Source organism: Toxorhynchites rutilus, chromosome 3, assembly GCF_029784135.1.
Source record: "Toxorhynchites rutilus septentrionalis strain SRP chromosome 3, ASM2978413v1, whole genome shotgun sequence".
Lineage (NCBI taxonomy): Eukaryota > Metazoa > Arthropoda > Insecta > Diptera > Culicidae > Toxorhynchites > Toxorhynchites rutilus.
Window position 1 is genome coordinate 82,074,708 of NC_073746.1, and position 27,253 is coordinate 82,101,960.

At 38.0% G+C, this 27,253-nt stretch overlaps 1 protein-coding gene across 6 annotated transcripts in view; it reads right to left on the reverse strand.

Moving 5' to 3' along the window:
* Positions 1-423: 423 nt before the first annotated feature.
* The window catches only part of LOC129774718 (bone morphogenetic protein receptor type-1B), a 422,669-nt gene continuing 395,839 nt past the window's right edge, over positions 424-27,253 (reverse strand). For all 6 annotated transcript variants that reach the window (XM_055778612.1, XM_055778611.1, XM_055778613.1 and 3 more), the window contains 3 exons: positions 3,407-3,594; positions 2,051-3,342; positions 424-617 (listed from right to left, as the gene is read on the reverse strand). In XM_055778612.1, coding sequence (XP_055634587.1) covers positions 578-617; positions 2,051-3,342; positions 3,407-3,594 — 1,520 coding nt within the window. In that variant the 3' untranslated portion in view covers positions 424-577. The remainder of the gene's footprint in view (positions 618-2,050; positions 3,343-3,406; positions 3,595-27,253) is intronic.

Genomic DNA, 27,253 nt, shown 5'->3' on the forward strand with positions numbered 1-27,253 from the left:
GGTATTGTTATCCCGGTTATTAACTTGATTACCTTCGTCAGTTTGACAGGATTCTCCAAAACCGGTTCAGTCATCCAGATCTCAATGTGGGAGGTGTTTCGATAACTATTTGTTGATAACAACAATTGTCAGGCTGATGTCACCAATGCTCCTGCAGAGCTATTCTTTTGAACACGTGTAAACGTTAATATACATTTATAAAATACCCAAGTATTGTTAAAATATTACAAAAAAAAATGTGTGCTTCACTACAACTAAGACCGGTTGAATAAGATTTTTGATGTTTTTTTAGCGTTCTTCATCTCTTATCCGAAAAAAATCAGCGTAAGTTTGAAAATCCTCGAATGATGGTCCTAGGAAAACTTCAAGAATTTAAGACGATGTGTATTGGAGCGTTCGGATGAGCGACCACGGCCGGTTGGCTGAATTTCCCGTATTAAATAGTTTTTTTTATTATAAACATATATTTTCTATACATTAACTCGCACTTCGTTTCTTTTGTTTTCAACGCACTTTCGGCAACAGTTACATATTTATCTACCACTTTTTTTTCTTCCCAAATCGGAAAATATTTCCCCTAATTTTGTATCCACGACAAAATATCGTCCGGCTTAGCCCTACAATATATAGAACACTTTCCGTTAACTCGCTGTATGCTCCGAATCATTATTACACACAAGCGTTTGTCTATTTACATTACCAAAAAAAACAAGTCTTCTACTACAATATTTAAAATGCTTTCTTTACCACTAGCATATCATAGAATAAAAAAAGGAAATCTTAAGGGATTAGAAAAATATAATCTGTACAGTGCAGTTGAGTTTTTGATTTGCTTGGTTCTCCCACTTAAAGAAGAAACGAGCAATAATTTAATGTTTTAATTTTTACACTGCGCGTATTCCGATGAATTTCGTCTCCCGAAACCCAGCCGGAAAATCGTGGTTTATGAATAGTTGCCTTAAATAATGAGGGGTGATTTGCTCCGATTTTTGTTTTCCAAAAAGGGTTCGCGTGAAAGAGTGTGACGTTTTCACTACAACTCTATTTACAACAGTTGATTCACTCGCGTAATGGCGGGTTTACATTAGGGAGATCTATAGCTATAGATGGATTTATTCACGTGAAAATAGGTGGAACGGGTGAGAATAAATATGATACACTTATTCGAGGTATATATAACTTGAATAAATTCAGCATATGTAAACGCTTGTGAATTTCTCACTGGTGAGAAATCACTAAAGTTGGATGCAGTTCTACTTCAGGTGAATAAATTCACCGAAGATATGAATATATTCATTATAGAAGTTCACGCTAGTGTAAACGGTTGATGCGATTTCTATAAATCTCATCATATTTCTTCACATGAATATATCCCTAGTCTAAACCCACCCTAAGGCCTCTCTTTAATCTGTTTTTATTTTTGTTTGTTTTTTTTCTCGTGTGGTATAGTTAAAGGCCAACATTTAGGTTCTTCCGGTGAGTTACACACCGGAAGGAAAAGGAAAGGCATACATTTTTAATCACTGAGCCGTGTTTGTCCATCGTTTTTAATTTTTCTTCTATGCCTCGATGAAATCTTTTTTTTTTGTTTACAACTATATGGCATTTTGCTTCACAATGATCAAAGCTTGTAACAACTAATTAAAAAAGGAAGGTTTGTTTTGCTAGCCAAAGTATTTCTAAATGGAACAATGGTTCTATTTCATGATGAGAAGGGAGATTGCTATGTACACTTTTCTTCGGGTTGAGAATTTTCCGGTCCACTGAATTTCACTGCCTTAATGAAAATGTATTGTTTTTCTTCAATAAGAACCGATTAGGGTGCATTATTATGGCATCTCAATTTTCGTAGACTATTTTACTATTTTACGCTGAGGGCTAAAACTATGGCTACGTATAAAAATATACCTATGCCTACTAGACATACCAGAAAAATTATTTTGAAAGTAAAAACAATTGCAGAATAAATAAAAACGATCTACTCTCTATTGGATTGTATTCACACATACACACACAAACACACGCGCACTTCCGGATGGGGATCCCTTACACTATTTTAATCGAGCAGTCCGTTTCCAGCTTGATGAGTGTCTTCTTGACTCGGAGTGCGGTCAGCCGGACAGCCGGATTCGGATGCCAGCATTCCTGCATCATTTTCGATAATACTAGGAGAATTTCCTCGTCCTGCCATCGCTGCGGAATGGGCGGGCGGACGCCTTTAACGCACACTACCGCGTACATGTCCTCGAAGCTGGGATCCGACGGGACAACATCCTGGTAGGGCAACGCGTAGTCCTCGCAGGTGGTGTTCTTCGTTCCCCGAATCGTGCTGATGCAGCGACGGGCCATTTCCCAGAAGACCAGCCCCAGCGAGTACATGTCGGCTTGCTTGAAGCCTTCGAAGACCTTAGTGTCCAGCGTTTCGTTCAGCGCTTCCGGGGCCATATAGCGACGCGTTCCGACGCGAGTGTTCGGTGCTATTTGAATTTCGTCCGATTCGCTAGAATACTTGACGGCAAGTCCAAAGTCCGCAATCGCGCACTGGCCGTTTCGTTTGACCAAAATATTTTTACTCTTGATGTCTCGGTGAGAGATGGCCGGCTTTCCAGGGGTACCGAATATCTCGGTATGTAGATGTGCCAAACCAGATGACAACGAAAGAGCCAAGGTTTTCAACATGTGTGGGTTAAGTACTCGCTTCTGGAGGTAATCGTAGAGACTGCCCAGCTCGTGGTAATCGGTGATGAGCAACATTTGCGTCCACGTTCCCGTTCCCTTGATATCGGCCGCAATGAATCCGAGAATGTTTTCATGCCTCATCAGAACAGTTTGATAGATTTCTGTCTCGCGGAACCAGGAAGCTTCCTCAGTGGTGAGGAAAATCTTAACGGCAACCTTCTCATCGCGCCACTTGGCTAGCCACACCTCACCATAGCGTCCCTTGCCAACGGAGTGAACCATCTGGATTTGCTTTGCGATTGTCCTTTGCACCAATAGAGGCAATCCAGAACCCGATCCACTGCTCTGCTCGACCAAATCCGCCAACGGTGACAAATTCGGGCCAGAAACCGAATCCATGAGGCAGTGGGGTTTCCTTTTCTCGCGTTTCTTGTACGTCACATAGACGGCGATTGTGACCACCACAAACGCCACCGAGCAGATCACAACCGATGCCATCAGGGCCAGGGTGTGTATGCTGGTGTCGCCCACGTTGGCCGTTGGCGGAGGGGTTGTCGTTTTTGGCACATACTCCGGAAGCAGGTCTTTGTTGCAGAAGTCTTCACTGTCGCAGCATACGATCGATTTGCCGTGGATTTGTGGCGATTGGACACCAACTTTGCACTGAAAACAAACACTTTTATTAGATTCAGGTTCGAAGAAGAAGAAGAAGAAGAAGTATAATTACCTGTAACAACCCTCCGTTCTGTTCCGGTGGCATGCACCCGTGGCTCCACTCCGGCACTTTCAGTCCAGTTTCCTCGTCGGTTACTTCCTCCACTGCCGCGAAGCAGGATCCGCCGGGTCTCGTCTCGCAGGTTCCATTCTGTAGATTTCCTGGGCAATGTCCCTCGCAGTAGCACTGCAGAGCGCGGGCTGAAATTCGAAAAAAAAAATAGAGAACGATAAATAAATTGACGCTTACGCATTCCTCGGTTTGAGACAAAACAAGTGGTTAAATTACGGCGGAACAGAAATAACGCAATTATATATACCGGGAGAGACTGAATGCCATCAGTCCTGTTGGGAGGGTTAAATTATGCACTGTCTGTTTGTCCGCTGGGGTACGAATATTTTCTCAACTACACACCACAAGAGCATGTGCGATTTATCGTGTAAACAGAGCAATTTGTCTTAGCAGGGGCGCGAACCAGAAGTGATTGAGCGGAGCATCCGCCCATTTGATTGATCAGGAATGCACTTAGACAGTTGCAGTGAACGAGATTAGTATATCAATAATAATGTAACCCGAGATGAAAAATGAAAGGTGGAAAATCCATGAATCTCTGTAGTGACACATATCGATTTTACTAGTAAACCCTACATATTTGCACAAAAATCAATTCTGACAGCGTAGACCATATAGCGCGTATTGGTTGGCGCGTTCCGAGAAGTACTCGCAGTTGTCGTACTTGGGCAACACACAGTGCGGCAATGTCGATGATCCCATGTCCCCATTCTTGGCGTGGTAGTGGTACTCTCTCCAGTGTCGATTGAGGATGATGCATTCCGGCCTCTTTGAATGCTTTCCTCATTTTTATCTCTAGGGCTTCTAGGTCAGTTTTGCTCCACTTGACTACTCCAAAATTGAAGTTCGGCAGGGGAACCGCGAGTGTGTTAATAGCGCGAACCTTGTTCCCCGCAGGAAAGTCCTCAGGACACAGTTCACTCGACACAAGAACTTGTCTCTCAGCTCCGTCTTGATGTTGGACTGGCGAATCCCGGTAGGCTGTCGAAATCCGAGATATTTATAAGTAACGCCACGAACCATGTCTCTTATCAACTCGCCCTCAAAGACAACGTGGGTTCCCTAACAGAGACATCAAAGCCAAGGTGCCCGAGGGAAATACGATACGATACGATACGATTAATTCTAAAAAATAAAATATAAATTTGGAGCTTTAATGTTGGTTGCTTCGTAGAATTTCATATCAATGACCGATAGTGTATTGTGAAAAATTTAGCACAAGTGTAATTGTAAAATTGTATATGGTAGCAGTTGTGTTAAAAATGACTTGGTATATGAAACGATTTATTTCAATTTTCATAAATAAAAACCAAGATGTGTTCCCGCTCGAGAACGGGTCGTTTAAAATCAAAATTACCTTTTCCATTTCAAATATGTTCTCTCTATATTAAAGTAACATGTTTTCACTGATGAGAAAAATGATAATTGTGTTCGGTATTGGTAATTATCTTATATTACATTGGAGAGTTTTGACGTGGGACTACGTCTAACCGGAGTATATGGGGGGTAAAATGAAAACCTAAACACAGAACATGCAGGAAAAAATGAAAGATTCCGAATGCTTATAACTCGAACATTTCTTACTGGATCGAAGGACGTTTGCATCAGTTGATAGGGAATATTTCTACGCTTCTATCGCAATCAATAAAATGTTATTTCTCATTAGATAAACAATTGAATAACTGTAAAATGTTAAGCGCTATCTAAACGCCCTAACTTTCTCATTTTGATTGGCCCGATCTACGGTTTCCCTAACACAGCCATCAAAACCAAGCAGCCTTGGGAAAATCAGCATTGTAAATACATGAAAGTATGGGGACTTTTGTTCTTACCGAAATGTGTTCCCTAACACAGACTTCAAAACCGAGCAGCGTTGGAGAGATCGGCATTGCAAATACATGAAAGTCGGGGGTATTTCGACTTTTTCGACTATTTCGGCTGAAATGTGTTTCCCTAACACAGACTTCCAATACATGGAACTTAGGAAAATCGTCTTTGCAAATACATGCAAGTCGGGGGTATTTTTGTTCCGACTGAAATGTATTTCCCTAACACAGATTTCAAATCCATGGAGCGTGGGGAAATCGGCATTGCAAACACATGAAAGTCGGGGACATTTTTGTTCCGACTAAAATGTGTTTGCCTAACACAGACTTCAAAATCAAGATGTCCGGGGAAATCGGCTCAGCAAATAAATGCAAACTGCGATTATTTTTGTACTCGCTTGCCTTTGTGCAAGTGCCTGAAGTTCATCAAATCAAGCAAATTCGCGGTTCGAGAAATACGTGCACTTGAGAGATGCAAACTTCAGAAGGAAACGTAAAATAAAATAATCGTTTGATAATTCTTCCGTTCACATATTTTGTCCTTGGTATCATACCAAACATAAAAGGACTGTCATTAAATTTACTTGTGACGAAAAACATAATCTATCACAATGCATGTATTGACCTTATATGGAATTATACAATATTTTTACTCACAAAGCAAATATATTCAATTCAATTGAATTCGGGAATTGTTTCATTCTATCAAAAATTTAATCAATACAAACGAATCATTGCTACGCTAAGGTAGTCCCACGTCAACCTTGCGGTTATATCATAGATATAACCCACACATTTTTTTTTCTTAATTTCATCCATACATAACACAGGAGGCATATCGTCTAAGATCACAGAGGGCGGTTTTCATCATATCTCATTTCACTTCGGCATAAAGCATTTCAATTTTTTTAATATTTTGAATGAACGTCGCCCGTCAGTGATTGGCGGTATTATTTAGTAAATAACTTCTCTATGAAAAAGCTCATGTAATAGAAACTTTGTTTTTTTATTTTGAATAGAAGGAAGATTGCTGATTTGAGTAACGATTACCTTCATAAATTGAGAATGACGGTTTGAATTTCATTATGACACTTTCGACATCTTTCGACATCATTCTAACTATGTCAGGATCAAACGGAGGTGTTCAGGTTTTGCTGATAAAATAAAGAAGTGGTGTTAATGGGGTTTGTAGACTAGGATTGGGCGATCTTGGATCGACATTTAGAATATCGATCTTTTTCTCTCCGATTTCCGACCCGACTTTTTGATCGATTCTTTGTACTCCGAAAAATCGCGAAAATTGATCTTTTCTTTTCGATCTTTTTGATTGCAGAAAAAAAATTCAGTTAACTTTGATATTAATCTCACCAAAAACCACCTGAATATTTTTATAAACATTGGATCCCTTTCGAGGTTGTCAAATTAGTGATCGTAAATTTAGGAGTAGCAGTTTTGTAAGTTTGATCATTGTTTGATCAAGTTATATTTAAGCTATCACATTTACTAGACTGATAGCGGAAATTAATCGATCCGTCAAGGTCACCCAATCCTACTGTAAACCACTCTTTGAACTTATAATGATAAAGTGCTTTTATGAATCAAAGCGTGTGACAGTTGACAGTTTTAAGAACTGATGAATCTGTTTACTCGTTTTTCGCAATTTCAACTCATCCCTACGCTTCTGATTCACAAAGGTGTGATGGAGAAAAGGTGGTCACAAATTCGATGCTCATTATAATGTTGAGAAACCAATTTTTGCGAACTACGGTGGGCTGATCACAACTGTTGAAGTCTAGCTCAGAACAATTTGAAATTGATAGATAATATCTGGGTAACGTTGTGACCAGAATCATGCATTGATAATTTTTCATGTTGCTAAAAGGAGCAGTCTAGCCGAAAGTCATTCAAAAGGTTTGTTTAAAAATCCACAATGACAAATTTGCTTTTGGAAAAGAATTCGGAATAAACAAGGAAGCTAGACGAAAGACCTTTCGGACCCGGGCTTACAATTAAGAAGGGAAATAGGGTGGGAATGTTTCAGTGCATTGATCGCTTCCATTGAGATATTCAAGAGCGGTCAAAATCGTATTAAGTAGCCGAAATTTTTGATTTTCATGACGATGCAAACGTTGAACTGCATTGGATGTGTTACAATTCATCAGGAAATGTGTCTTCTAAAAGATGCTTCCAAATCACAAAGTGAGCTTAACAAGTTGAGCACCGTGTCGGTCCCTGGGGACTGACGCTGAGCTTTTCGTTAGAAAAGCATTGATGGGACTGACAGTTACAAAAAAAAGGAAATATAAAAAAAAAATGTTTGTTGTCGGATGTTTTATAATATGTGACTACTTTCTTGTCGAATTTCTGACAACTTCCTTTTTATACAACAAATATTTTTGGGAGCGGGGACCGACACTGATATTGTGCAAATGCTTTTGATGCGAACTGAATGGAAAGCATAGAATAGCATAGCTGCATAGCTATTCGTAACATTTTGCCCCGCCCCGGATGTCACCCGGTCACGCTACGCCACTGGATACGTACGTTATATAGGGTTGGGAAAAAAGAAATGTCGTATTTCTGATCAAAATTTGACGCTTTATTTAACATACCTAAAATTATCCACTTCTTCTTCTTGAATGGCGTTAACGTTCCCTGCGGAACTTTTGCCGTCTTAACGTGTGCATTAACTAGCGTCATTTATTAATACTTAGTTGAGATTTCTTAAGCCAAATAACACGCCTTGAATGTATTCCGAGGAGCACGCGTGACCACAGTGCAAGTCGAAGAAAATATATTCGACGAAAAATCCCCCGGCCAGAACGGGAATCGAACCCGAACACATGACATGATGATGTGAGACACTAACCACTCGGCCACGGGTGCACTTGAATTAAAATTATTCAATTTAAGTCAAATATGCGCCGTTTTGTTCGCAAACTTGTTGCCATTTAGAAGGCAACTTCATTATCCCCCCTTATAAAACCCCCCCTTCTTATTTGCAAAAAACTCAGACAGCCAGTTTTCGCAAGCCTCTTTTGAGGCCAACTTAGTATCACCAAGAGAGTTTTGCATGGACCAGAAGAGATGATAATCACTTGGAGCCAGGTCCGGACTATACGGTGGGTGCAATAGGACATCCCATCCGAGCTCCCGTAGCTTCTGGCGGGTCATCAAAGATGTGTGAGGCCGAGCGTTGTCCTGGTGGAAAACAACACCATTCTTATTGATCATTTCTGGTCGCTTCTGGTCAATCGCCTGCTTCAAACGGCCAAGCTGCTCACAGTAGAGAACCGAGTTGAGGGTCTGGCCATGGTTGAGCAGTTCATAGTGGATGATTCCCTTCCAATCCCACCAAACACACAGCAAAACCTTCCTGGCCGTCAATCCGGTCTTGGCGATGGTTTGGGCCGGCTCACTGCGCTTCGATCACGACTTTTATCGCTTTAGGTTGTCGTACGTGATCCACTTTTCATCACCAGTCACCATCTTTCTCAAAAATGGGTCGAGTTCGTTCCGTTTCAGCAGTGCATCGCAGGCGTTGATTCGGTCTAAAAAATTTTTTTGCGTCAACTCGTGTGGCATCCATACATCCAGCTTTTTTTTGAATCCAATCTTCTGCAAATGGTTCCAAACGGTTTTATGGTCTATACCCAGTTCCTGGCCAATCGAGCGAGTGCTCACATGCCGGTCAACATGGATGATTTCAACGATTTTATCGGTTTCCACGACGATTGGCCTACCAGTAGGGTAACACGGGGTGATTTGGACCACCCCTTTATCCCAAAAATTACGGCTCAACTTGGATTTTTTATAATGTCATTTCCTTCTATTGTTGAACCGTATGTACCTAAAGTAACAAAACCTTGGTAAAACTTCACAAGTAGAGGGAAACGGTAGCATAAACACAGCAAGCACTTTGATCGTCAAAACATGTGAGTTTTCCGATAGTGGTTTTAAGGTTTTTCCCGCTAATTAAACAAACTTTTCGTGTATTGTGCAGTAAAGTTCTGTTCCCCTACAGAAAAGAAACAATCAGATGTAGCGAAACTGTAAGTTTGATAACAATAAATGAAATTAATTGCATTTTAATTTTTGCGTGTTGTGTGGGGTGACATGGACACGTTTCTGTGGGGTGAATTAGTCCTACAGGTTTGAGACTTTTCTTTGGTCTAATTGATTCCAGATGCCACTGAATTACAAAAATAGAATGGACAGATAACGTTGGAAGAAGGAGGAGATTGAAAGAGCAACGCAGGCCATCGAGAACGGATTCTCTTTGACCAAGCATCAAAAGTGTTTGAAAATGCTCGACCAACAGTGAAAAGATTCATGGTGTCAATCCAACTTTTCTGGTCTGGAATCTGGCTAAGACTCCTGGTATCGATCCCAAAACATTGTTACTGATTGTAACATTATTCCAAAATACTTTACATAAACATAAGTATGTTTTTTTCGATGAAACACACACTGGACCAAATCACCCTGCATCAAATTTTAATGTCCAAAAATCATCTCTTTTATTTTATGATATATTTGGTAGATTGATGCTTTATATAATGATTAAACATTATTTATTGAGAGAAAACAAGTGTAGCTCAGTATACAATGTGACATTTTTTATTTAGACCGTATTGGTTTGGAAATATTAGGCGATTTGCTTAGGTGGTCCAAATTCCCCCCCTTTTCCCCTTCGACAGCCAGAAACACCAGAACGAAATCGATCAAACCAACGCTGTGCTGTGCGAATCGTTACAGTATCGGGTCCATAAACTACACTATTTTTTTCGGCCGCCTTCGTTGCAGTTTTACCTCGCAGGTAGTAAAACGTAAAATATGGCGAATTTCTTGCTTGGTGGACTCCATCTTTGACGCGCTATAACTTGAGACTGAAAAGGACGATCACAACACTGTCAAAACGACACTTGTAGCACAGATTGTCGTCTTTAAATAGCCGTATAGTATGACCCGATGCGATAAGTACAACACAATATATGTTTAAGTGTTGCCATATATTGACAATATACGACATTTCTTTTTTCCCCAACCCTGCCTCGAGCATTAGATTTGCTCATTTCCCAGGAAAAACAGCACGATGTGCTCAGCAAAAATACTTGGAAACAACTTGCGACAATTGCGAAGTCGTCAGATAACACACCGGTACTATTTGCTGTGATAAAGTAACCGATAATCAATCAAACCTTCCAGTACTGATAGCGAAATGCTGTGGTGGTTTGGTTCTCGCAAAAAAAAATCTATCCGTCTTCAATTTGGATGGTCTCTAGGAGTAAGAAATAAAATTGCACACTGATAAGGTGTAATCCTTCGTTCAATGCTTGGAAAGCGACCCATCAAAATGAGGCGAGGAGCCAGATGATTAACGACCACTGGTTTCGATCGACTACAATAAATCATCAACAGCGTCGATATAGTGATACGGCAAGATGTTGAAGATGAAGCCAGATGAGGAAGATTTTTATTTGATATTAATGCAAAAGCCACTATAGTCATACTAATTTGCGTGAGCCTGAAACGCAATACGTGATTTTGACACGATATTGTAACAAGAAGGCGCCACAAATCCTCCAGCCCCACCCAAAACCAATAAATGAATTATTAATAAGACACGAAGGATGTCTGCAGAAGAGTTGCGAGCCTGCAAATTGCTTCCTATTTGAGGCGAAATCTGACCTCAAAACATATTAAAACCAGGGTCGCCGCAAACGCCGCCACTGGAAGTGGGCGTATTTTCATGCAAAAGTGCTGATAAAAAGTGGCACACAACAGCAGTGGCTCAATCCGCCACACGCATCGATCATATGCAGCTTTGCGGCACCAAGACTACTGGTGCCAAAAACTGTCTGCAGATTGGCGCCGATTCAATCTTCATTTCGTGAAGTACCGCCACCACCAACCAAACTGATCGGTATCAATCAATCAAAAATCGGCCTGATGCTATCCATAATGAACACATACAAATATTGTTTTGGCTATCTCAGTTCTGTAATTTTGGTCTAGTTTATAGGTGAATGTTATCAGAACATTGGCCAAGGGGTGACTTCTAATCATACCTCATGATATCTGTTGAAGCACTCAAGGAAGAAAGGGCAATTAGCGATAAACCATGGCATGGTTACGGTTAATTGTTTCGTATGTTGAGTGTTATCGAGTTTTTGATAGTACCTTGGCAGCCTAGCCCAATTAGCGACCCCATAGTTCATAAAGATTGTATCACGACTTATTCTGATGCCCAAATTTCGTACAAACTCCAATAAACATCTCGAAGAAAAAAAAACCCTCCGATAACGACCACTCACAAAACGAGTGCTGCTGATGAAGCCTCCGCGTGTTATCATCGCCGCGAGCTGCTCAGATGTCTGTTGTTGATTTTGGTTTCGTGCTGCTGATGCTCTCCCTTTCTCTCTGGTCAAACATACCTTTCACTCCAATCTCCCGACACAATGTGGTGTGTACATCATGTGAGGAAACGCGAGTAGGAAACAGTAAACAAATAAACACAATGTTTATATTTCTGTCCTTCCTTTTTTTCGTTTCATTCGCTCACGTTTCTCCCCGGCCCAGCACGAGTGCATGCATGACTGTTGTTGATTAAACACAGCCGATTGAATAATAATAAAAATAAAAAAAAGAACGAAACGACCCAACCGATAGCAGAGCTAGTAAATGTCAGAGAAAAGTAAATGTCGGAGACATAGGTGTTGCAGCATTTTGCTAGTAGAGAAATTCTAGATAGACAAATAAAATGCTGAAAAATGATGATCCCGATGCGGGAATGTCAATTTTGGGAATGACGGGAATGACACATTTTGAATTCGAAGTAGAATTGAAATTACTTTGAAATTGATCGGTCTTTTCCGTGGAGTCATGTTTTGTAGGAAACATATGAACGTCTCGTTTACCTTTCCATTCAATTGACAGTATCCCATTGCAGCTTCTCATTATTCATTCTTCAATTTATAGTTTTGTTTCAACTAATCGTTTCGGCATATTTTCGGTTTTCAGATGAAATGTTCCGATAGCATCGATTTTAAAACCAACTACAAAAGTAAAAAAATAGATGAAGATTTCCAATTGTCTAGATATAAAGTATTTCTTTATGTTACACTGACATTTTTAGATGTATAGTTATAAGGATTTGTTTCATTATTACATGTGTATATTTTTAAATAGAGATAAAAATCAATTGTCATAATTGTCCGCGCAACACTCGAGAAGGGAACGTCCTATTTGAGCTGTCTTTATATTGTTGTGTTGGTCTCCGCTCAGGGAATGGTTGTAAATTTTAAAAAATTGGAAAATTCTGAAGAAAAATCGTTGACATTGAGCTTGTTTCATTGATATGAAGCGAAAATGGTGATGGATTGTCAGGCGTATTAAATAGCTTTAAAAAAAAAGATAATAATTATTTAGTTAGCAAATTTATATAAACACGATTTGGTAAGTTTCATTCAATCACTATTTGAGATTTGAATGACGTCGTCTATTATTGATCGCGCATGTACGATAAAAATAAACAATTTCGGCACGAAACGTATATGTCGTATGTCGTATAAAAATCAATTTTAAGTAGGACGAAGCTAACCGGATCTGCTAGTAATTTATAAAAATTCATTCAACACATGTATTGTATACAATTCCATATTAATTGTGATTAAATTTGTGATTAAAAAATAAACTATCACGGGTTCCATTTAACTCATTGACATGTTACATATTATGAAGCCATTATATAATTTGTAACATGCCAATATTTTGTTATCTGCGTAACAAAATATCTGCATGTTATGAATGATGTCGTTTACAGGGGTTTCAATATTTATATATGGTCCTCTTAGACCAATTCATTTAAATTGAATTTTTATTTCCTTGAGACATTCCAATAAACGATGCAAAATACACTTTGCATTTGAAACAATCAACAGGAATGCACGATTCATTTATTTTTGGTTTTTTTTTCATGGTTTACATTTACTTTACAATGTTCTCCCAGAAACTATCATGAAATATTGTATTAAAAATTACCGTTTTTTTCCGTCTAACTGCTATGATTTAGCGTCTTTTATTTCAAGAGTTTCCTGTGTGTATTAAATGTGGATTAAAACAGTTTTTCGTATCCTCAAAACCTCGAATTATCATTTAAATAATCGTATGTAAAGGAATTTGTGTATATCACAATAGTAAACCATAAAAAATATATTTATCAATTTCACTCCGAAGCTATGTTTTGAAATTTTCAATTGAACATTTTCCATATTAAGGCTCGATTTATATTACGAAAAAATCGGAAAATTCACATTTTTTCTGAAAATCGTGAACAATTTGTCCCCGGTTTACGGTACATTTTTGCTACATATTAGTACATTAACATTTACCTGAATGTTTTTAAAATACGATTTCTAGTCATTTAGCTTGCCACAATTCCACGAAAAGATTCTTATGAAATTGCACTGATTTTGGTCAAACCTCGTCAAACCTTTTACAAAAAATATAGGTCACAATTCTTTTCAACCTTTTAGATGTACCATCCATTATCAGGATGATCTTCAATTTTTTTTCTTCGATTGTGTCGCAATGGGTATCTTGCAAAATTCTTTGTTTTGAACCGGTACTCGATGTTTTTCCAACGAATGAAATAAGTGAACTTTCTTTGGAAAAAAACTGAACTAAAAATTCGTTGTTGAGGTATTGGAGGAGTCGAAACGAAAGAGACCATAGCTTTTTATATGATTTTTGGGAAGCTGAAACATATAAGTAATGTAAACAAGTCTGAGCTCTCCAAAAATAATATAATCCTTTTAAAATTTCAACAAAGTATATGTTTCCGTTATGGAGATATATTTTATCAAAATATGAAGTCTTTATTTGTATTTCCGAGAATAATTTTTTTTTTCAACATACACAGATTTAAAAAAAATCATATAAAATGTCAGAAATCTTCATGATCTGAACACGTCAAAACGTGAAAAATAAAACTTTTCGCCTAAAAGTAAAGATTCATCATGCGATTTACAAAATTTTCTTTCTTTTTTTCTTTTCTCATTTTTTCAAATGTAATTTTATTCGTCGAAATAATCAATAATGAGAAGATATAGTAGTTTTGAAAAATAATTACTAAAATTAATAATTACTTTTTTTGTAAAAAAAACTCAGCTTTCAAGAAAAAAAAAATATTAAAAAATATAGCGCCTTATACCTTTAACCGAAAAACTATAAAAAACTAGAAAAAACAAATACAATCAATAATTACGAGAACAAAATCCATTTTTTCACTTACTGGTTCGTTTTGATTTGAATTTTTAAAAATAACGAGTTTTCTGAAAAATGGTACAAAACTTATGTTTCGGACCATCGCTCAACTTTGGAAAATCATAACTCAAAAACGAAAAGGAACACCTCTCTGATTTTTGGATATGTTATATAAAAAAAGCTCAGCTTTCAAGAGAAAATATTCAAAAAAATGGCGCCGTCCAAAGCCATGAAAACAAAACAAAAAACAACTAATGATTACCGAAACAATATCCAAATTTTTCGCAAGCTAATCGGCTTTAATTTAATATGTCGTTCTTTGAAATCGGCTTCTTAAGTTATGAATTTTTGAAAACAAAATATTTTTGGAAAAAAGGGTGAAAATTTTGATTTTTCGGACCACCCTAAAATGGAAATTGGCACTCTAATGAAAAGTTAAAAAAATACGGGTCTGATATCTGGGATGAGGAACAAAACTTCGACTTTTCACGAAAATCTGGGAACCACTATATTTTCACCCAATTTTTTTCAAGTTTTGTATACCCTAAGCGTGGAAAATAGCGAGTTTCTATTTTTTCTAAAAGAAATAAATATATGAGGTTTGAGCAATTTCAGGGCTATTTTTTGTTGTAGATCCTTGAGGATCTCTTAGGAGATGGGAAGTCAACATGATGTAAATGATCAAATTATAGAACAGATTGCGAGAATTAATTTCGGTAATCGAAACAATCAAGTTAATTGAACTTTTGGGAGATAGATAACAAAATCCCATCACGAACCAATACTTCAATTTTTTCTGTAATTTGAACTGTTTGGCAGTTTGGTTTCTCAGCTTTAGGATGAATTATTAGAATTTTGCCACGTAGCATATTTTTTTAAATTGAGGGGTTTAGAATGCAAGGGGTGTAAGTGACTTTGATCGATTTCTCTTCATCAACTCTTTCTTTAGTTAATAACTCAACTGCAAAAACGTTCCAATTTAAGTTTGCTATAGAGTCCGATAGACGGGGTTTTGACATATCTTCCACATTGCCAAATATAGTATGGAATGTATTTGCAGCTTAGTTATGACCAAAAGAGAGAATCGATGTAGAGAAATCGATCAAATCACTTACACCCCTTTCATTCTAAGCCCCTCAATTATATCCAGTTTGAGCCAAGCATAACTCACAACTAAAACGTTCTATAGCTCTGCGGTGGTTGGTATCTGAACATCATCTGGAAAAGAGAGGTCGATGATTTTGGATATAAATGTAAAATTCAATGAAACTGTCGATCGATTTATCGTGGAATCGTTCCAAAAGAAAAAAATGAATATAGTTGACTAATTTTTTTGTTGAATATCATCGCTGAGATGTTGCAACTTTGGTGCATAAGAAATCGATCATAAGCAAAAGCTGCATTAACTGTCCTGATTCTGATTCTATTCACTTGTTGAAACAAAATTCGTTCGTAAAAACACTTGAGCGAAAATTTCACCCTCAATATGTGATAAGGTGGTCCCATTGACACTAATCCGCTGTTCTCAAGAGTTTGTATGTTTTGAAACCCACCGGTTGACCGTAATAGAAAAACCGCGTGTAGGACGCGAAACACGAGTGCTCCAACAACATATTGCTCATACTGAACCCTTCTCGTCGTGCATTCTATTCCGCGTCGATTCGATCTCGGCCGAACGATATTTTACCAGTCGTAATCAAAAACTTACTGGCAACCAGAACCTAGCTGACAAATGATCATAGCCGCCATAGTGCGCATTCCAAAGCCCACTTGCTGTCAGTCCAATTGTCCCGTGTGTACCCGGAGATTACCGTTCGTTATTTATCTCGAATTCATCTCAACACGAGCAGACAGAAAAAAAAGAGTTATACCTGGCACGGGTGGACTTTTGTTAGCATCATGCTGATTCTTAATTTAATCCATTACCATCTTTTGTCACTGTTTGCTGCATGTAAATGCTGCCACCGTCACCTTCCTTTCCGATTCGTATATCCGTCTACGTCTACGATGGATCATTAACAACAAGCCACAACGTAACTGTCAAACAACCCGAGCGGGTTGTGAGTGAGAATTCACCATCTTGCAACGAGGTGATCTGTAGACAGACAACTTTAAGTCACAGAGTCTATTAATAGCGAACCATTTGAATGACTGGACGCGTTTTCTGCACCAGTTTCACAAACGTCATTCTTAACGGGGGCCGCCACTACTACAATCGGGAGTCGATGAATAACAGCGAAGGTACAGGGTGCGATGCAAACGTCACTTGGCACAAATTGCAACACCGCTGGCTTGATGATACAAGCGGACGCGCTGAGTTGACAAATTATTTCCCCAGCACACAGCATGTAGTAAAAAGACAGCAGGAAGCTGCTGGGGTTTGACAAAGAAGTCTGTCCAGTTGTTTTTTTTCGGGATTGACAACTTGTGAATCAAAGATCGTCTGGTTAGGTAAGCGTGCCCGGTATGGACCTTGCCAGGATTAGTATCGAGTTGCCGTGCAGTAAATAACAATTGATGTTGAAAATGTGACGCAAAAATGGAAGAAACCCCGGCCTCATGCTGGCAGCTATCAATCAAACAGTTCGAAAAACGGAAACAAAACATGAATGTTATTCAAATTCTGGCGGTTTTCGGCCAAAATTTGAATAACCAGGAAGTGGAAATATGATGAGCACAATTTTTGTTTGAGACAGCTATCCGTCAATTTCTCAGGTAACAGTGATCTTTCCCTCTTACTCACTAGGGCGCGAAACCACGCGTGAATGTCGTCAGAATCAGTAAAATAACAGAGGCAAGGAAAAAACGGCCAAAATCCTGTTTCCGTCGTCTGGCCGTGTCGAATATTAGCCAACTGTCAGTCGAAACGGCTTTACACTCGCGCTGATATCGTCGCGGATTTCATTCAGTAAAACTCGTTTGCCCCCCTGTAGGGGGCTCAACCGAAATTAACAGGCGCATTTCATTCGACGAGCGGTGGGATTTATTTCGGCGCGATATTTGTGTTGATTGACCAATTTGCAGTTTTGCTTTGAGGTTCCATCCCCATCGAACCTGTACCTGATCTAGGATAGAGCAGAGTGCGGGTTGAGATCTATAACAGTAATAAATGTGCAGACTGTCGGAGCAGTTCAAATGACGGACGCTGAATCGCGCCAGTAATCGGGGCTCGATGGTTTGGATGAATTAGTCATCGATGACACAAAAAAGAAAGAGGAAAGGGATCGTGAGGATCCGAACTCAAATAAAAAAAAGTTGCCGTTTACGCATGCAACTGGGACATTAATACATTATATTCGAAAGGCTGTAACTGCGAGAAAAATGAAAAAAATACACCATTTTAAAGGTACAAGTTTATATATTCTACTAACTTATTTTTATTTTGATGTATGAATGTCAAAGTCCAATTTACATTTTACAAACCATTTTTTCAACAATACTTTCAAACCAACAACGAATTCGGTTGGCTTTATTATTCCTCAAATGTGCCCCGTACCGTACTCCTCATTGTAGTGCCCTTCTAATTTACTCAAATCTTTGTTCAAACAGGAAATAAAAATGCCTGGAGGTGTCAATATGAAATTTCGAAGAACTTTTGGGGATACATGAGGATTCACGTGCTAACATTAATACTCGGTGCAATTTTTTTGCCATAAATCTGGAAATGTTATCATCGTGCACAATAGTTTTGAACAAAATTATAAAAGAAATACTCCTTGTGTCCATTACACATTCACACATCGCAGCGGAAATATGCGAGTAGAAGAATCCAACTAGAAACTTTTAGCTTTGACGCATATTTAAAATCCAAGTTTTAGTTCATTCCGAAAATACAACCTTTCGAAAAACATTTTTTTTTAAATCGATGTTTCAGATTGCTCCTTAGACAACAAATCAAATGGGGTTGAGAACAATTTTCAACCAGATCGAATTCGCTTCTATCTGCCATAGATTTTTTTTCCAGAAAAGAATAAAGTTATTTTGCAATCATTTTACTGACTACCGATTTTATTTTTTTTTTACAACAAAAAAATTAAGTAATGCATTGAACTTTTTATTATTATTTCCATAGAGTGTTTAGCACATTGAAAGCATGCACTGAGAGATACTAACGAAACAACGAATTAACAAAAAGCCAAATTTTCAATTCGATTCTCAAATTCCACAACCTCGAAAACCAGCATTTATATCTGTTGCACGGATGCTTTCCCACGACGAAACAAAAATTCTTGGGAAATTATAAGCTCTCATTTCAACGCTATTTTAACAAACTAACTATTGAAGTATTAAAATTTCCTAAAAATTTCAAAAAAAAAGATACAAACTTTGAACAACATCAGAAAAAAAATTTCAATAGATCTTTTTTCCATGCAATTACTGTTCAAAATTCATTTCTGCGGTTTACAGTATCTTTAAACGAGGATTTGAGCGTTTTTATCTGCAAATTTTTTCCGCTCCAGAATGCATTCTCAAAATATGACAGAAGTAAGCGTAGTGCGAAGTTTTCACTGACAGGTAGAAGCAAAGCCGAAGAGAAATATTTCTACTAAATATTATTGCAAAACTAAAGAGTTATTGCAAAAAATTTCATACATTCTAAAACAATATTCGAAGTGATTAAAATGCGAATTTAGGAGCGTGTTCGGATTAATTGGTGTAATTGCTGTAATGATCTTTTGAATTATAGAGACTTTCTCAGACTCTCTCAGTTCATTCTCCTCTATCCTAAAAAAACCAATTCGGAAAGCTACTCTAAAGACTTGGCCTTGAGAAACGCCATTTGGAAAGCCTCACTGCCGCTGCTATTTGGTCGCTAGCAGGATCACAGATAAATCGTGTATAACTTATTGGTGACATTTCCCGATCGATCTATTCTTTGTCAATTGGAATATTGTTTCCGAATTAAAAGAGGCGTGAAAGTGCAGCGCCTTCCAAGCCGGATGTTAGGAATGTATTTTCAGTGGTAAGTGATACGTTCTTCGGTGGAAAATTGAAGGTGAAAATTTGTTCCGCAGCGGTTGCCTTCGAAACCGCCACCTCACCATACATCCGATTCGATTCGAATTTCGTAATCCTACGTTAACAATATGGCCGTGTCTTGGACATTATGTTTCTTTAATTTTTTTTTTGCAACCCGCGACACCATAATGTGTTTGTGGCCTGTCTGAAAAGAAGGTTGAGTACCGCTGGTCTAGATCATTGGATTGCGGAGAAAATGTCGATAAAGAAGAAGATTTCGCGAAGATATCCAAGAGAGGAATGATTTAGGAGAATACTGCCGTTCTACGCATAGTTGTCCCATGTTACTTTAAGACAATTTTCACTTTTCTTCATAAAACGAAGTTTTTATGACTAATCTTCCAGAAAACACACAAAAAAGATATGCTTTGTTCCCAGCTTTCAAAAAAACAACATCAAGCTCAATTGCCCCATATTGATATTCTAGGTATAACAGTCGCACCATGATTTTTTTTTATAAATCCATAATAAATGAATCGGTTCAAGAAGAAGAATTTTATGCCTCGCTTTCTGGAAGGCTAATGCACTCATTTTTGGTTCGGGAGAACGAACTAATTCTCAAACAAATTCAAAATTTTAACAGAACACGTTTACACCTTGTTAGCGAATGCCTAATAACAATGAGATTTATGTTCTGCGAAAGTGCTGTAGATCAATCTTTTCGCTGATGTTTGATGTTTTCATGCATAGTATTTCATAAAATCACAAAAAAAAACTAGTTGATTGTTCCCAGTATTAAAAAAAACAACATCAAGTTCAATTGTCCCATGTTAATATTCTAGGCATAACTGTCTCACCATGAATTTTTAAGCCCGTAATCAAAATTAATCGATTAAAGCGAGGGGATCTTTTCACATTTCATTGAACAACAGTTTACTGCTCCTTAAAAACTCTGTGTATTAGTAAACTGAAACGTTTAAAGCTTCTGTTAGACAAATATGCTAGAAAACTTTGATTTCGTTTTTCTCAGCTGCTGATTTTGGAGCATGGGACAACTATGCGTAGAACGGCAGAATAGTAGAATGCTAATCACAATGAGAAGTCCACATGACAACATAGCAAATGATTTGTGAGTGTATATTAGGGTGTCAATGAATCTATGGGAAAAAAATTTCAAAAAGTTACAGAAGTTACCTATACAAAATGTTCACCACTTCGAAAAAACACCCTATGCCGAATTTTACCTCAATCGGACTTGAGGGAGAGTGGCGCAAAGCGGTCAAAGTTTGAGTTTTTTGAAAATCGAAAAATCACCCAAGGGGGGAGGCAGAGGAAATCGGGGTTTTCGAAAAAAAAATTTTTGATTTCAAATGTCTTAAAATTGCATGAAACGCCGAGATCTCGATATTTTCTTTTGTCAAAAATCGGCATTCTGGGAACCTATGCAAAATATTAGCTCATTCGGGCTTCATTTACTGGAGTCACAAACGTTAAAATTTGAGTTTTTTGAAAACCGAAAAATCACCGGAAATCAGGGCGTTTTTTGAAAAAAATGGTGCCAAATGTCCTTAAATTGCATGACACGTCGAGATTTACAGTTATATAAAAAATTTTTTTGTCAAAAATCGATTTTTCAAGCAAAAAAACGACAAAGTGCCAAAAAACATTTTTTTTGACAAAAAAAATCGAGATAACTGTGAATTTCGACGGGAAATGCAATTTTAAAACATTTGGCATCAATTTTTTTTTGAAAACCTCAATTTTCGGTGAGTTTTCGTTTTTAAAAAAAACACAAATTTTAACGTTTATGACGTCAGTAACTGAAGCCCGAATGAGCTAATATTTTGTATAGGGTATACTATCGTGCAAATCAACATTTCGTAGCAAATTCCGAATGAAAAATCGAGATGACTATTTTTATTGGCACCCGAAACCATACTTTTCGTTTCGTACTCCAAAAAAAAACTCCCAGAATGCCGATTTTTGACAAAAAAAAATTTCGAGATGACACTAGATCTCGAAGTTTCATACAATTTTGAGACATTTGGTATCAAACATTTTTTTTACATTAAAAGACTGATGCGAGCCTATATGTAGTTCGTAGCGAGGGGTGACGGCATTCAACAAAAGGCAATCACCCTTCTTCAAAAATTATTTTAAGTATATGTCAAATGAGAGATTCAATGTTATTGAGATTATTTCAATTAAATACAATTATTTTTTCGAAATTCATTAACTGCTTGAGTATGTTTTAATCCATTCCAGTGCATTTTGCGACAAGACAAAGATCCATTTTCATTATATTCTCAACGGGACAATAACTGTCAACACGAATATTTAAGCTGAATTGTAGCTTTAAGCGGATTTTGTTTTGTATCTGAGAAGCTCATTCATGTCAGATATATTATATTTGTTCGCTGTGTACTTATGAGGAGTAGGGGATAGACCAGATTGACCAGTCCATTCAAAAAGTATCAAAAAAGTACAAAACAAGATGATTTGTAAAAAAAAATCGACAACGTGGACGAAGGCACACTGAACATGATCGGAAGTAGTCTTTTTATTTCAGCTCAACAGCTTTTGAACGCAAGAGTTGTCGATGGTCGGGTGGCCACAGCAGCAGCCCACGCACTTTTCGTTGATCAGCGGATATTTAGGTTACTACGGCCACGCGAACCGCGCGCGCGTTGTGACACTTTGTAGTTCGTAAATGTGCATGTTCGATGTCTGGCCGAGGACACTCTCGACTCTCGACCGGAGCGGATCAATTGAACGGTTTCGCATCCTTATGACATCATCGGAGGATTCAATCCGCCATTCCATTAATATTATTACAATAAATTAACCAGAAGAGATTATAAGCAATAAAATGTTGAAATGGAGATTCCGCTTTCGACGATGGTTTTGTGCGTCTGTGCGCTTTTGTGTCGTGATTCGTCCCCTTGTAAAGCAAGGAGGGATGAGGGAACTGAATGAATCAACGGTTCAATGATCAAAACGTAAGCGAGCGCACAGGGCGCACATATGATCGCGATGAGGTTGCGAACGTTGAAATCGCCTTCTACGGGACGAAGCATAAACCAGGTTCTATATATGGGGAAATGCGAATGGGCTACGAGTTCAACAGCTAGGTACAGCGAATGGGGGAGGCACCGCGCATTGCAATATTGGTCAGGGACGCTGTAGAAAGTGGACTGGCGATCACAGGCAGGATGCATATTCAATTTCCCTTCGCACGAGGTACACCTTTTCAATCATAATTTATAGTAACGCTATCGTGATCACCACACGATTGTAGATTAATTAACTCGGTTGTTGTTTACAAAATATCTTTCAACGTTGCGTTCCGATTGAATCTCATCTCTGGATGCTCATGCTCGTATCACAGAACAATTTAGTAATTATCTGTCCTCCACCGGTGCCCGCGCGATTCAGTCTCCATCTCTCAAGCTTTTGCGCGCATCATTTTACGCAGCGATCATCCTTATCTAGATTCCCGTGAAACGCGTTCCTCTCGGTCAACTGTTTTTTTTTCTCGCCTCTTATTTTTTGTTGCTCTCTTCTCTTCGTGGAAGCAGCGTGATGATTTTGCTTTTATGTGGAAGTTGAAGATTAATAACATTGCGTGCTGAAGCAGACAATTATTTCACATATGTTTGAAGACGGACCCGTTTTCGTTCACTCCTTCTGATGCTGATGCTGCTGCTGCTATTCAAATTGGCCCACATTGGTAGTGGTTTCAGTGCCGACCATCACACATCTACAACCAACGGCATTAAGCGACCACATGTACAAATACGGACGAAATTATACCCGAGAGAGGCGAGAGATCTGGTTTACCTTTTACTATACGATTATTAATTAATCGAAAACAGCAAACCGCCACCACGGAATGGGTTAAGCGAATGGAGCAGCAGCAGCTTGAACCTTTGGAGCCAGTGATCGCGCAAGTGTGCAGGGCTCTCGGTATGACGCGTATGGAGGAGGCGTGATGACGGAGGATACACGCAAACCACTGCGACGCACAACGCTCAGCTGCTCATTCATAAAGCCGCGCGAACCAATACGAACATCTACATCTACACGAACATCCGAAGACCGAGATTGTAGATTATAATTAATAGCTGCTGCTAGAGCTTTGCCTCACTCGCGCGCTCCTTCATTCCATTCCCACCCCCGCAACCGCAACCATCTCACAGCGAGAAGGGGTTTAGGAAGTTACGCACCGGAGTAGTAATAAGCTATTGATAGCTGTTTAATTTAATACGCACATGTGTGCGGGGTGCGTGGCATGTGGAAGGTAGCGGAAGGTGACGCTGCCCCCGTATGGGGGCAACCGAGGGAGGTGCATTGCGGGCAGAAGGAACAGCAGACAGGAACAAACGAAATAAACGACTCACACCGCGAGGCATAAGATAAGAAAAATCAATTATAACGCGACGCGTTTATCTCGTATCGACACACCTTTCCTCTGCTCAATTCATTGACTGGATGCACCAAGTTGACCAACTTTAGGAACACTGATTGATTAGTGGTCTGCAGGAATGGACCCGAATTGTTTTTTGACGTAGGACTAGATCTTTCAGGAAGGGTACCAAACCAGAAACAGGTATTGTTTTCATGATACTGTTTACGTTAATAACTTAAAGTCAAATTTTTGTTGTTTGATGCCAAATGTCTTATAATTGCATGAAACATCTCGATTTTTTTTTATCAAAATTTGTCTTTTTGGAACCCTGTCGTTTTTTGTATGAAAAGTCGATTTTTGACAAAGTTTTTTTTTTTTGGTTTCATGCAACTTTAAGACATTTGGCATCAGATTTTTTTAAAAAACCCCGATTCCATGTACTTTTTCTTGGATGTTTTCCGAAAAATTCGAATTTTAACCCTTTCTCTACGGCAGTGTGCTCCGTCGAAGTGACCGCTGAACGGAGCACAGCGCCAAAAAGTATGCATATCGCGCTGTTGAGATCGATGTGCAGTATTATCCTGATGTCGTCTAAAGACGACGCTCGTACACACAGCTTATCGCGCGGATGTCGCCTATAGACGACGCTCGGAGCGAAAGGGTTAACGTCTGCGACACTAGTAAATAAGGTCCGTTTGAGCTAATATTTTGCATAGGGTATTCCATCGTGTAAATCAACATTCCGCACGAAGTTCCATATTAAAAATCGAGATGACCATTTTCATTGACATCCTAAACCATTTGTTCTGCCTCATATTCCGAAAAAAAGACCCAGAGTGTCTATTTTTGTCGAAACATTTTTCGAGAGGACAGTCAGTCGATCTTCAAAAAAAATCAAACTTTCACCACATTGCGCCAACCTCCCTGAAGTCTGATTGAGCTGGAATTTAGCATAAGGTGTTTTTTCGAGGTAATGGACATTTTGTATGGGTTAATCTTTGAATTTTTGATTTTTTGTCCCATACATTCATTGGTACTCTAATGTATATAGATAGAATAGTAGTTTTGATGGGGTAATTAGATTAGTTTTAAAATTAAATTAAAACAGAACAGCATTATCTGCTTAAACTGTAATACTTAATGATAGGAAATAATCATTGAATAGCTTATTAACAATGTATAATAAAGAATGTAGAACCAGCGAGCGAGAACAAATAAAACTGAATTTAATGTAACCTAAAGTAAAGTAAACCTAAAGTAAAGAACATCGCTTATTCTGCTCGTTTTGTGTCCTCTTCGTTTCCCCTCGAGCTGTGAGCGAGTAGTGTAGTGTTTCTGTAGTGTTTCTTTCTGGCATCTTCGTTGCTATCACTTTCGGTCTAACGAAAAATTTAGAGAAAAAGAAATCAATAAATCAAAGCCAAATCAAAAGGTGACCATTTCCATTTTAGAGTGGTTCGAAAAATCAACTTTTCCCTCTTTTATTTCCAAAAATGATTTTTATTAAATTTATTAAACTTTTGAACTGCCGATTCAGATGATCGACATATTGAATTGAAGCCAATGAGCTAATCCTTTTTTAACACTCCTATACTCGCGCATTGGTCTGTCAGACCGACAAATCAATAATTCGTTAATTTCTCAGAAACTATCAACACTGACTTCGCGGTTCTCTCTAGCTTCGTTATTCGTCGTTCGTCGTCGTTTAGCGTATCGCATGTGTTGGTACAAATGGGACGCGTGTCACTTTTTTAACACTTTCGGTCTGACACACCGACGCGAGTATAGGAGTAACGTTTTTGGACAAGTGCCTTTTTTCATATTCTAGAACATTGTTGAATGAAATTCATAAATTAATGTTAGTGGCGCGGAATATTTATTTAATATAATGCAAATGATCATTACCGGACTATTCTTATTTGATTTCAGTCCCAGTTTGTAACTGGATTGAACGGATCCATATATTAACTATTCGTCATTAGATTCATACGTTCAAAAGCGAAATATAAATGTTTGACTTTTGTATAGTTATTCGCTAACCATTATTGTCATACATATACATACTTGCGAAAGAATTTCACTTGTGGAAGAATTGTAAACAGTAAACTATAAACTAATCGGTAGCTTATGGTAATTTTTAACAGTTACAGTTTCGGGGACTTTTTTATAATGGACAATATCGACAAGAAAACCAGAAAAAGAAAAGGAAGTTCCTAGAAATTCTTTTATATCATCTTTTTATGCCCCATCTAAAAAAGGCATTAGTTCTTAGTTTACCAAGAAAACAGAGACAAAGAATATTAGAGATATGCAAATTTTATATTCTAGAACCTTTATCATCTGGTAATTATCTAGAAGGTCGCTATACATTCTTCTCTTCGATAAAAAAAAACCCGCAAAACACGCAACAACTGCATGAAATGTAAATAATATGTTTGTTTCGAGCATGCAGTTATGCTATGTTCTGATTCTTACTCCAATAAAACCACAATCGATTAATAAGTTTTTATGTTATTTTATAGATCTTTATACTTCCATGAATTATATTCAGTTGCTTACTTTTAATTAATAACAGTGAAAAATTCGAATTTAGTTATTTGTGTTGGAGTATCAAACATTACTTTATTTTGAGAAGGCTGAATTAGATGACTATTAAAACATAATAAAGACATAGAAAACATATGTTTTGGAGTTTTTTCATTCAATCATACCCTTTTCTTCAAATATATGCCAATAAAGCCTGAAAAATACACAATGGCAACGTTACAGAGAAGTTCAATTTTCGGTCAGTGACACCGTGCGCGAGTATTCGTGTTATGATTTTGCACGCGTGTACAGGAGGGTTAAAAATATCATGCTCATAAAAAATGGATTTTGTTTTTGTAATTATTCATTGTATATATTTTTCATAGTTTGTTTGGTTTCCGGACCAAAGGCGCCATATTTTTTACATATTTTTTCTCGAACGCTTTTTACATAACATATTCAAAAATCACAGCGGTGGTTTTTTCGTTTATGAGTTACGATTTTTCAAAGTTAACATGTTTTGATTGCGCAGGTAGTTTAACGAAGAAAAAAGACGCAGTAGCTTCGAAAGAAACAAAACACTTTTCTTATTGTTGGATATATTAAAGTAAATGATTTAGGTTTGTCCAGTACAAAATATGATCATGGTTTGTCCACTTTTTTTGAATGCTCTAGTTCAACGCGCCTGTGTCAAATCAGGTATTCAAATGTTTCCAAACATACAAATAAAATAGTATTGTTCATGATTTTGATTATTCAGACCTTTTCTGGATTATAACACTTATAAATATTGTAAACATC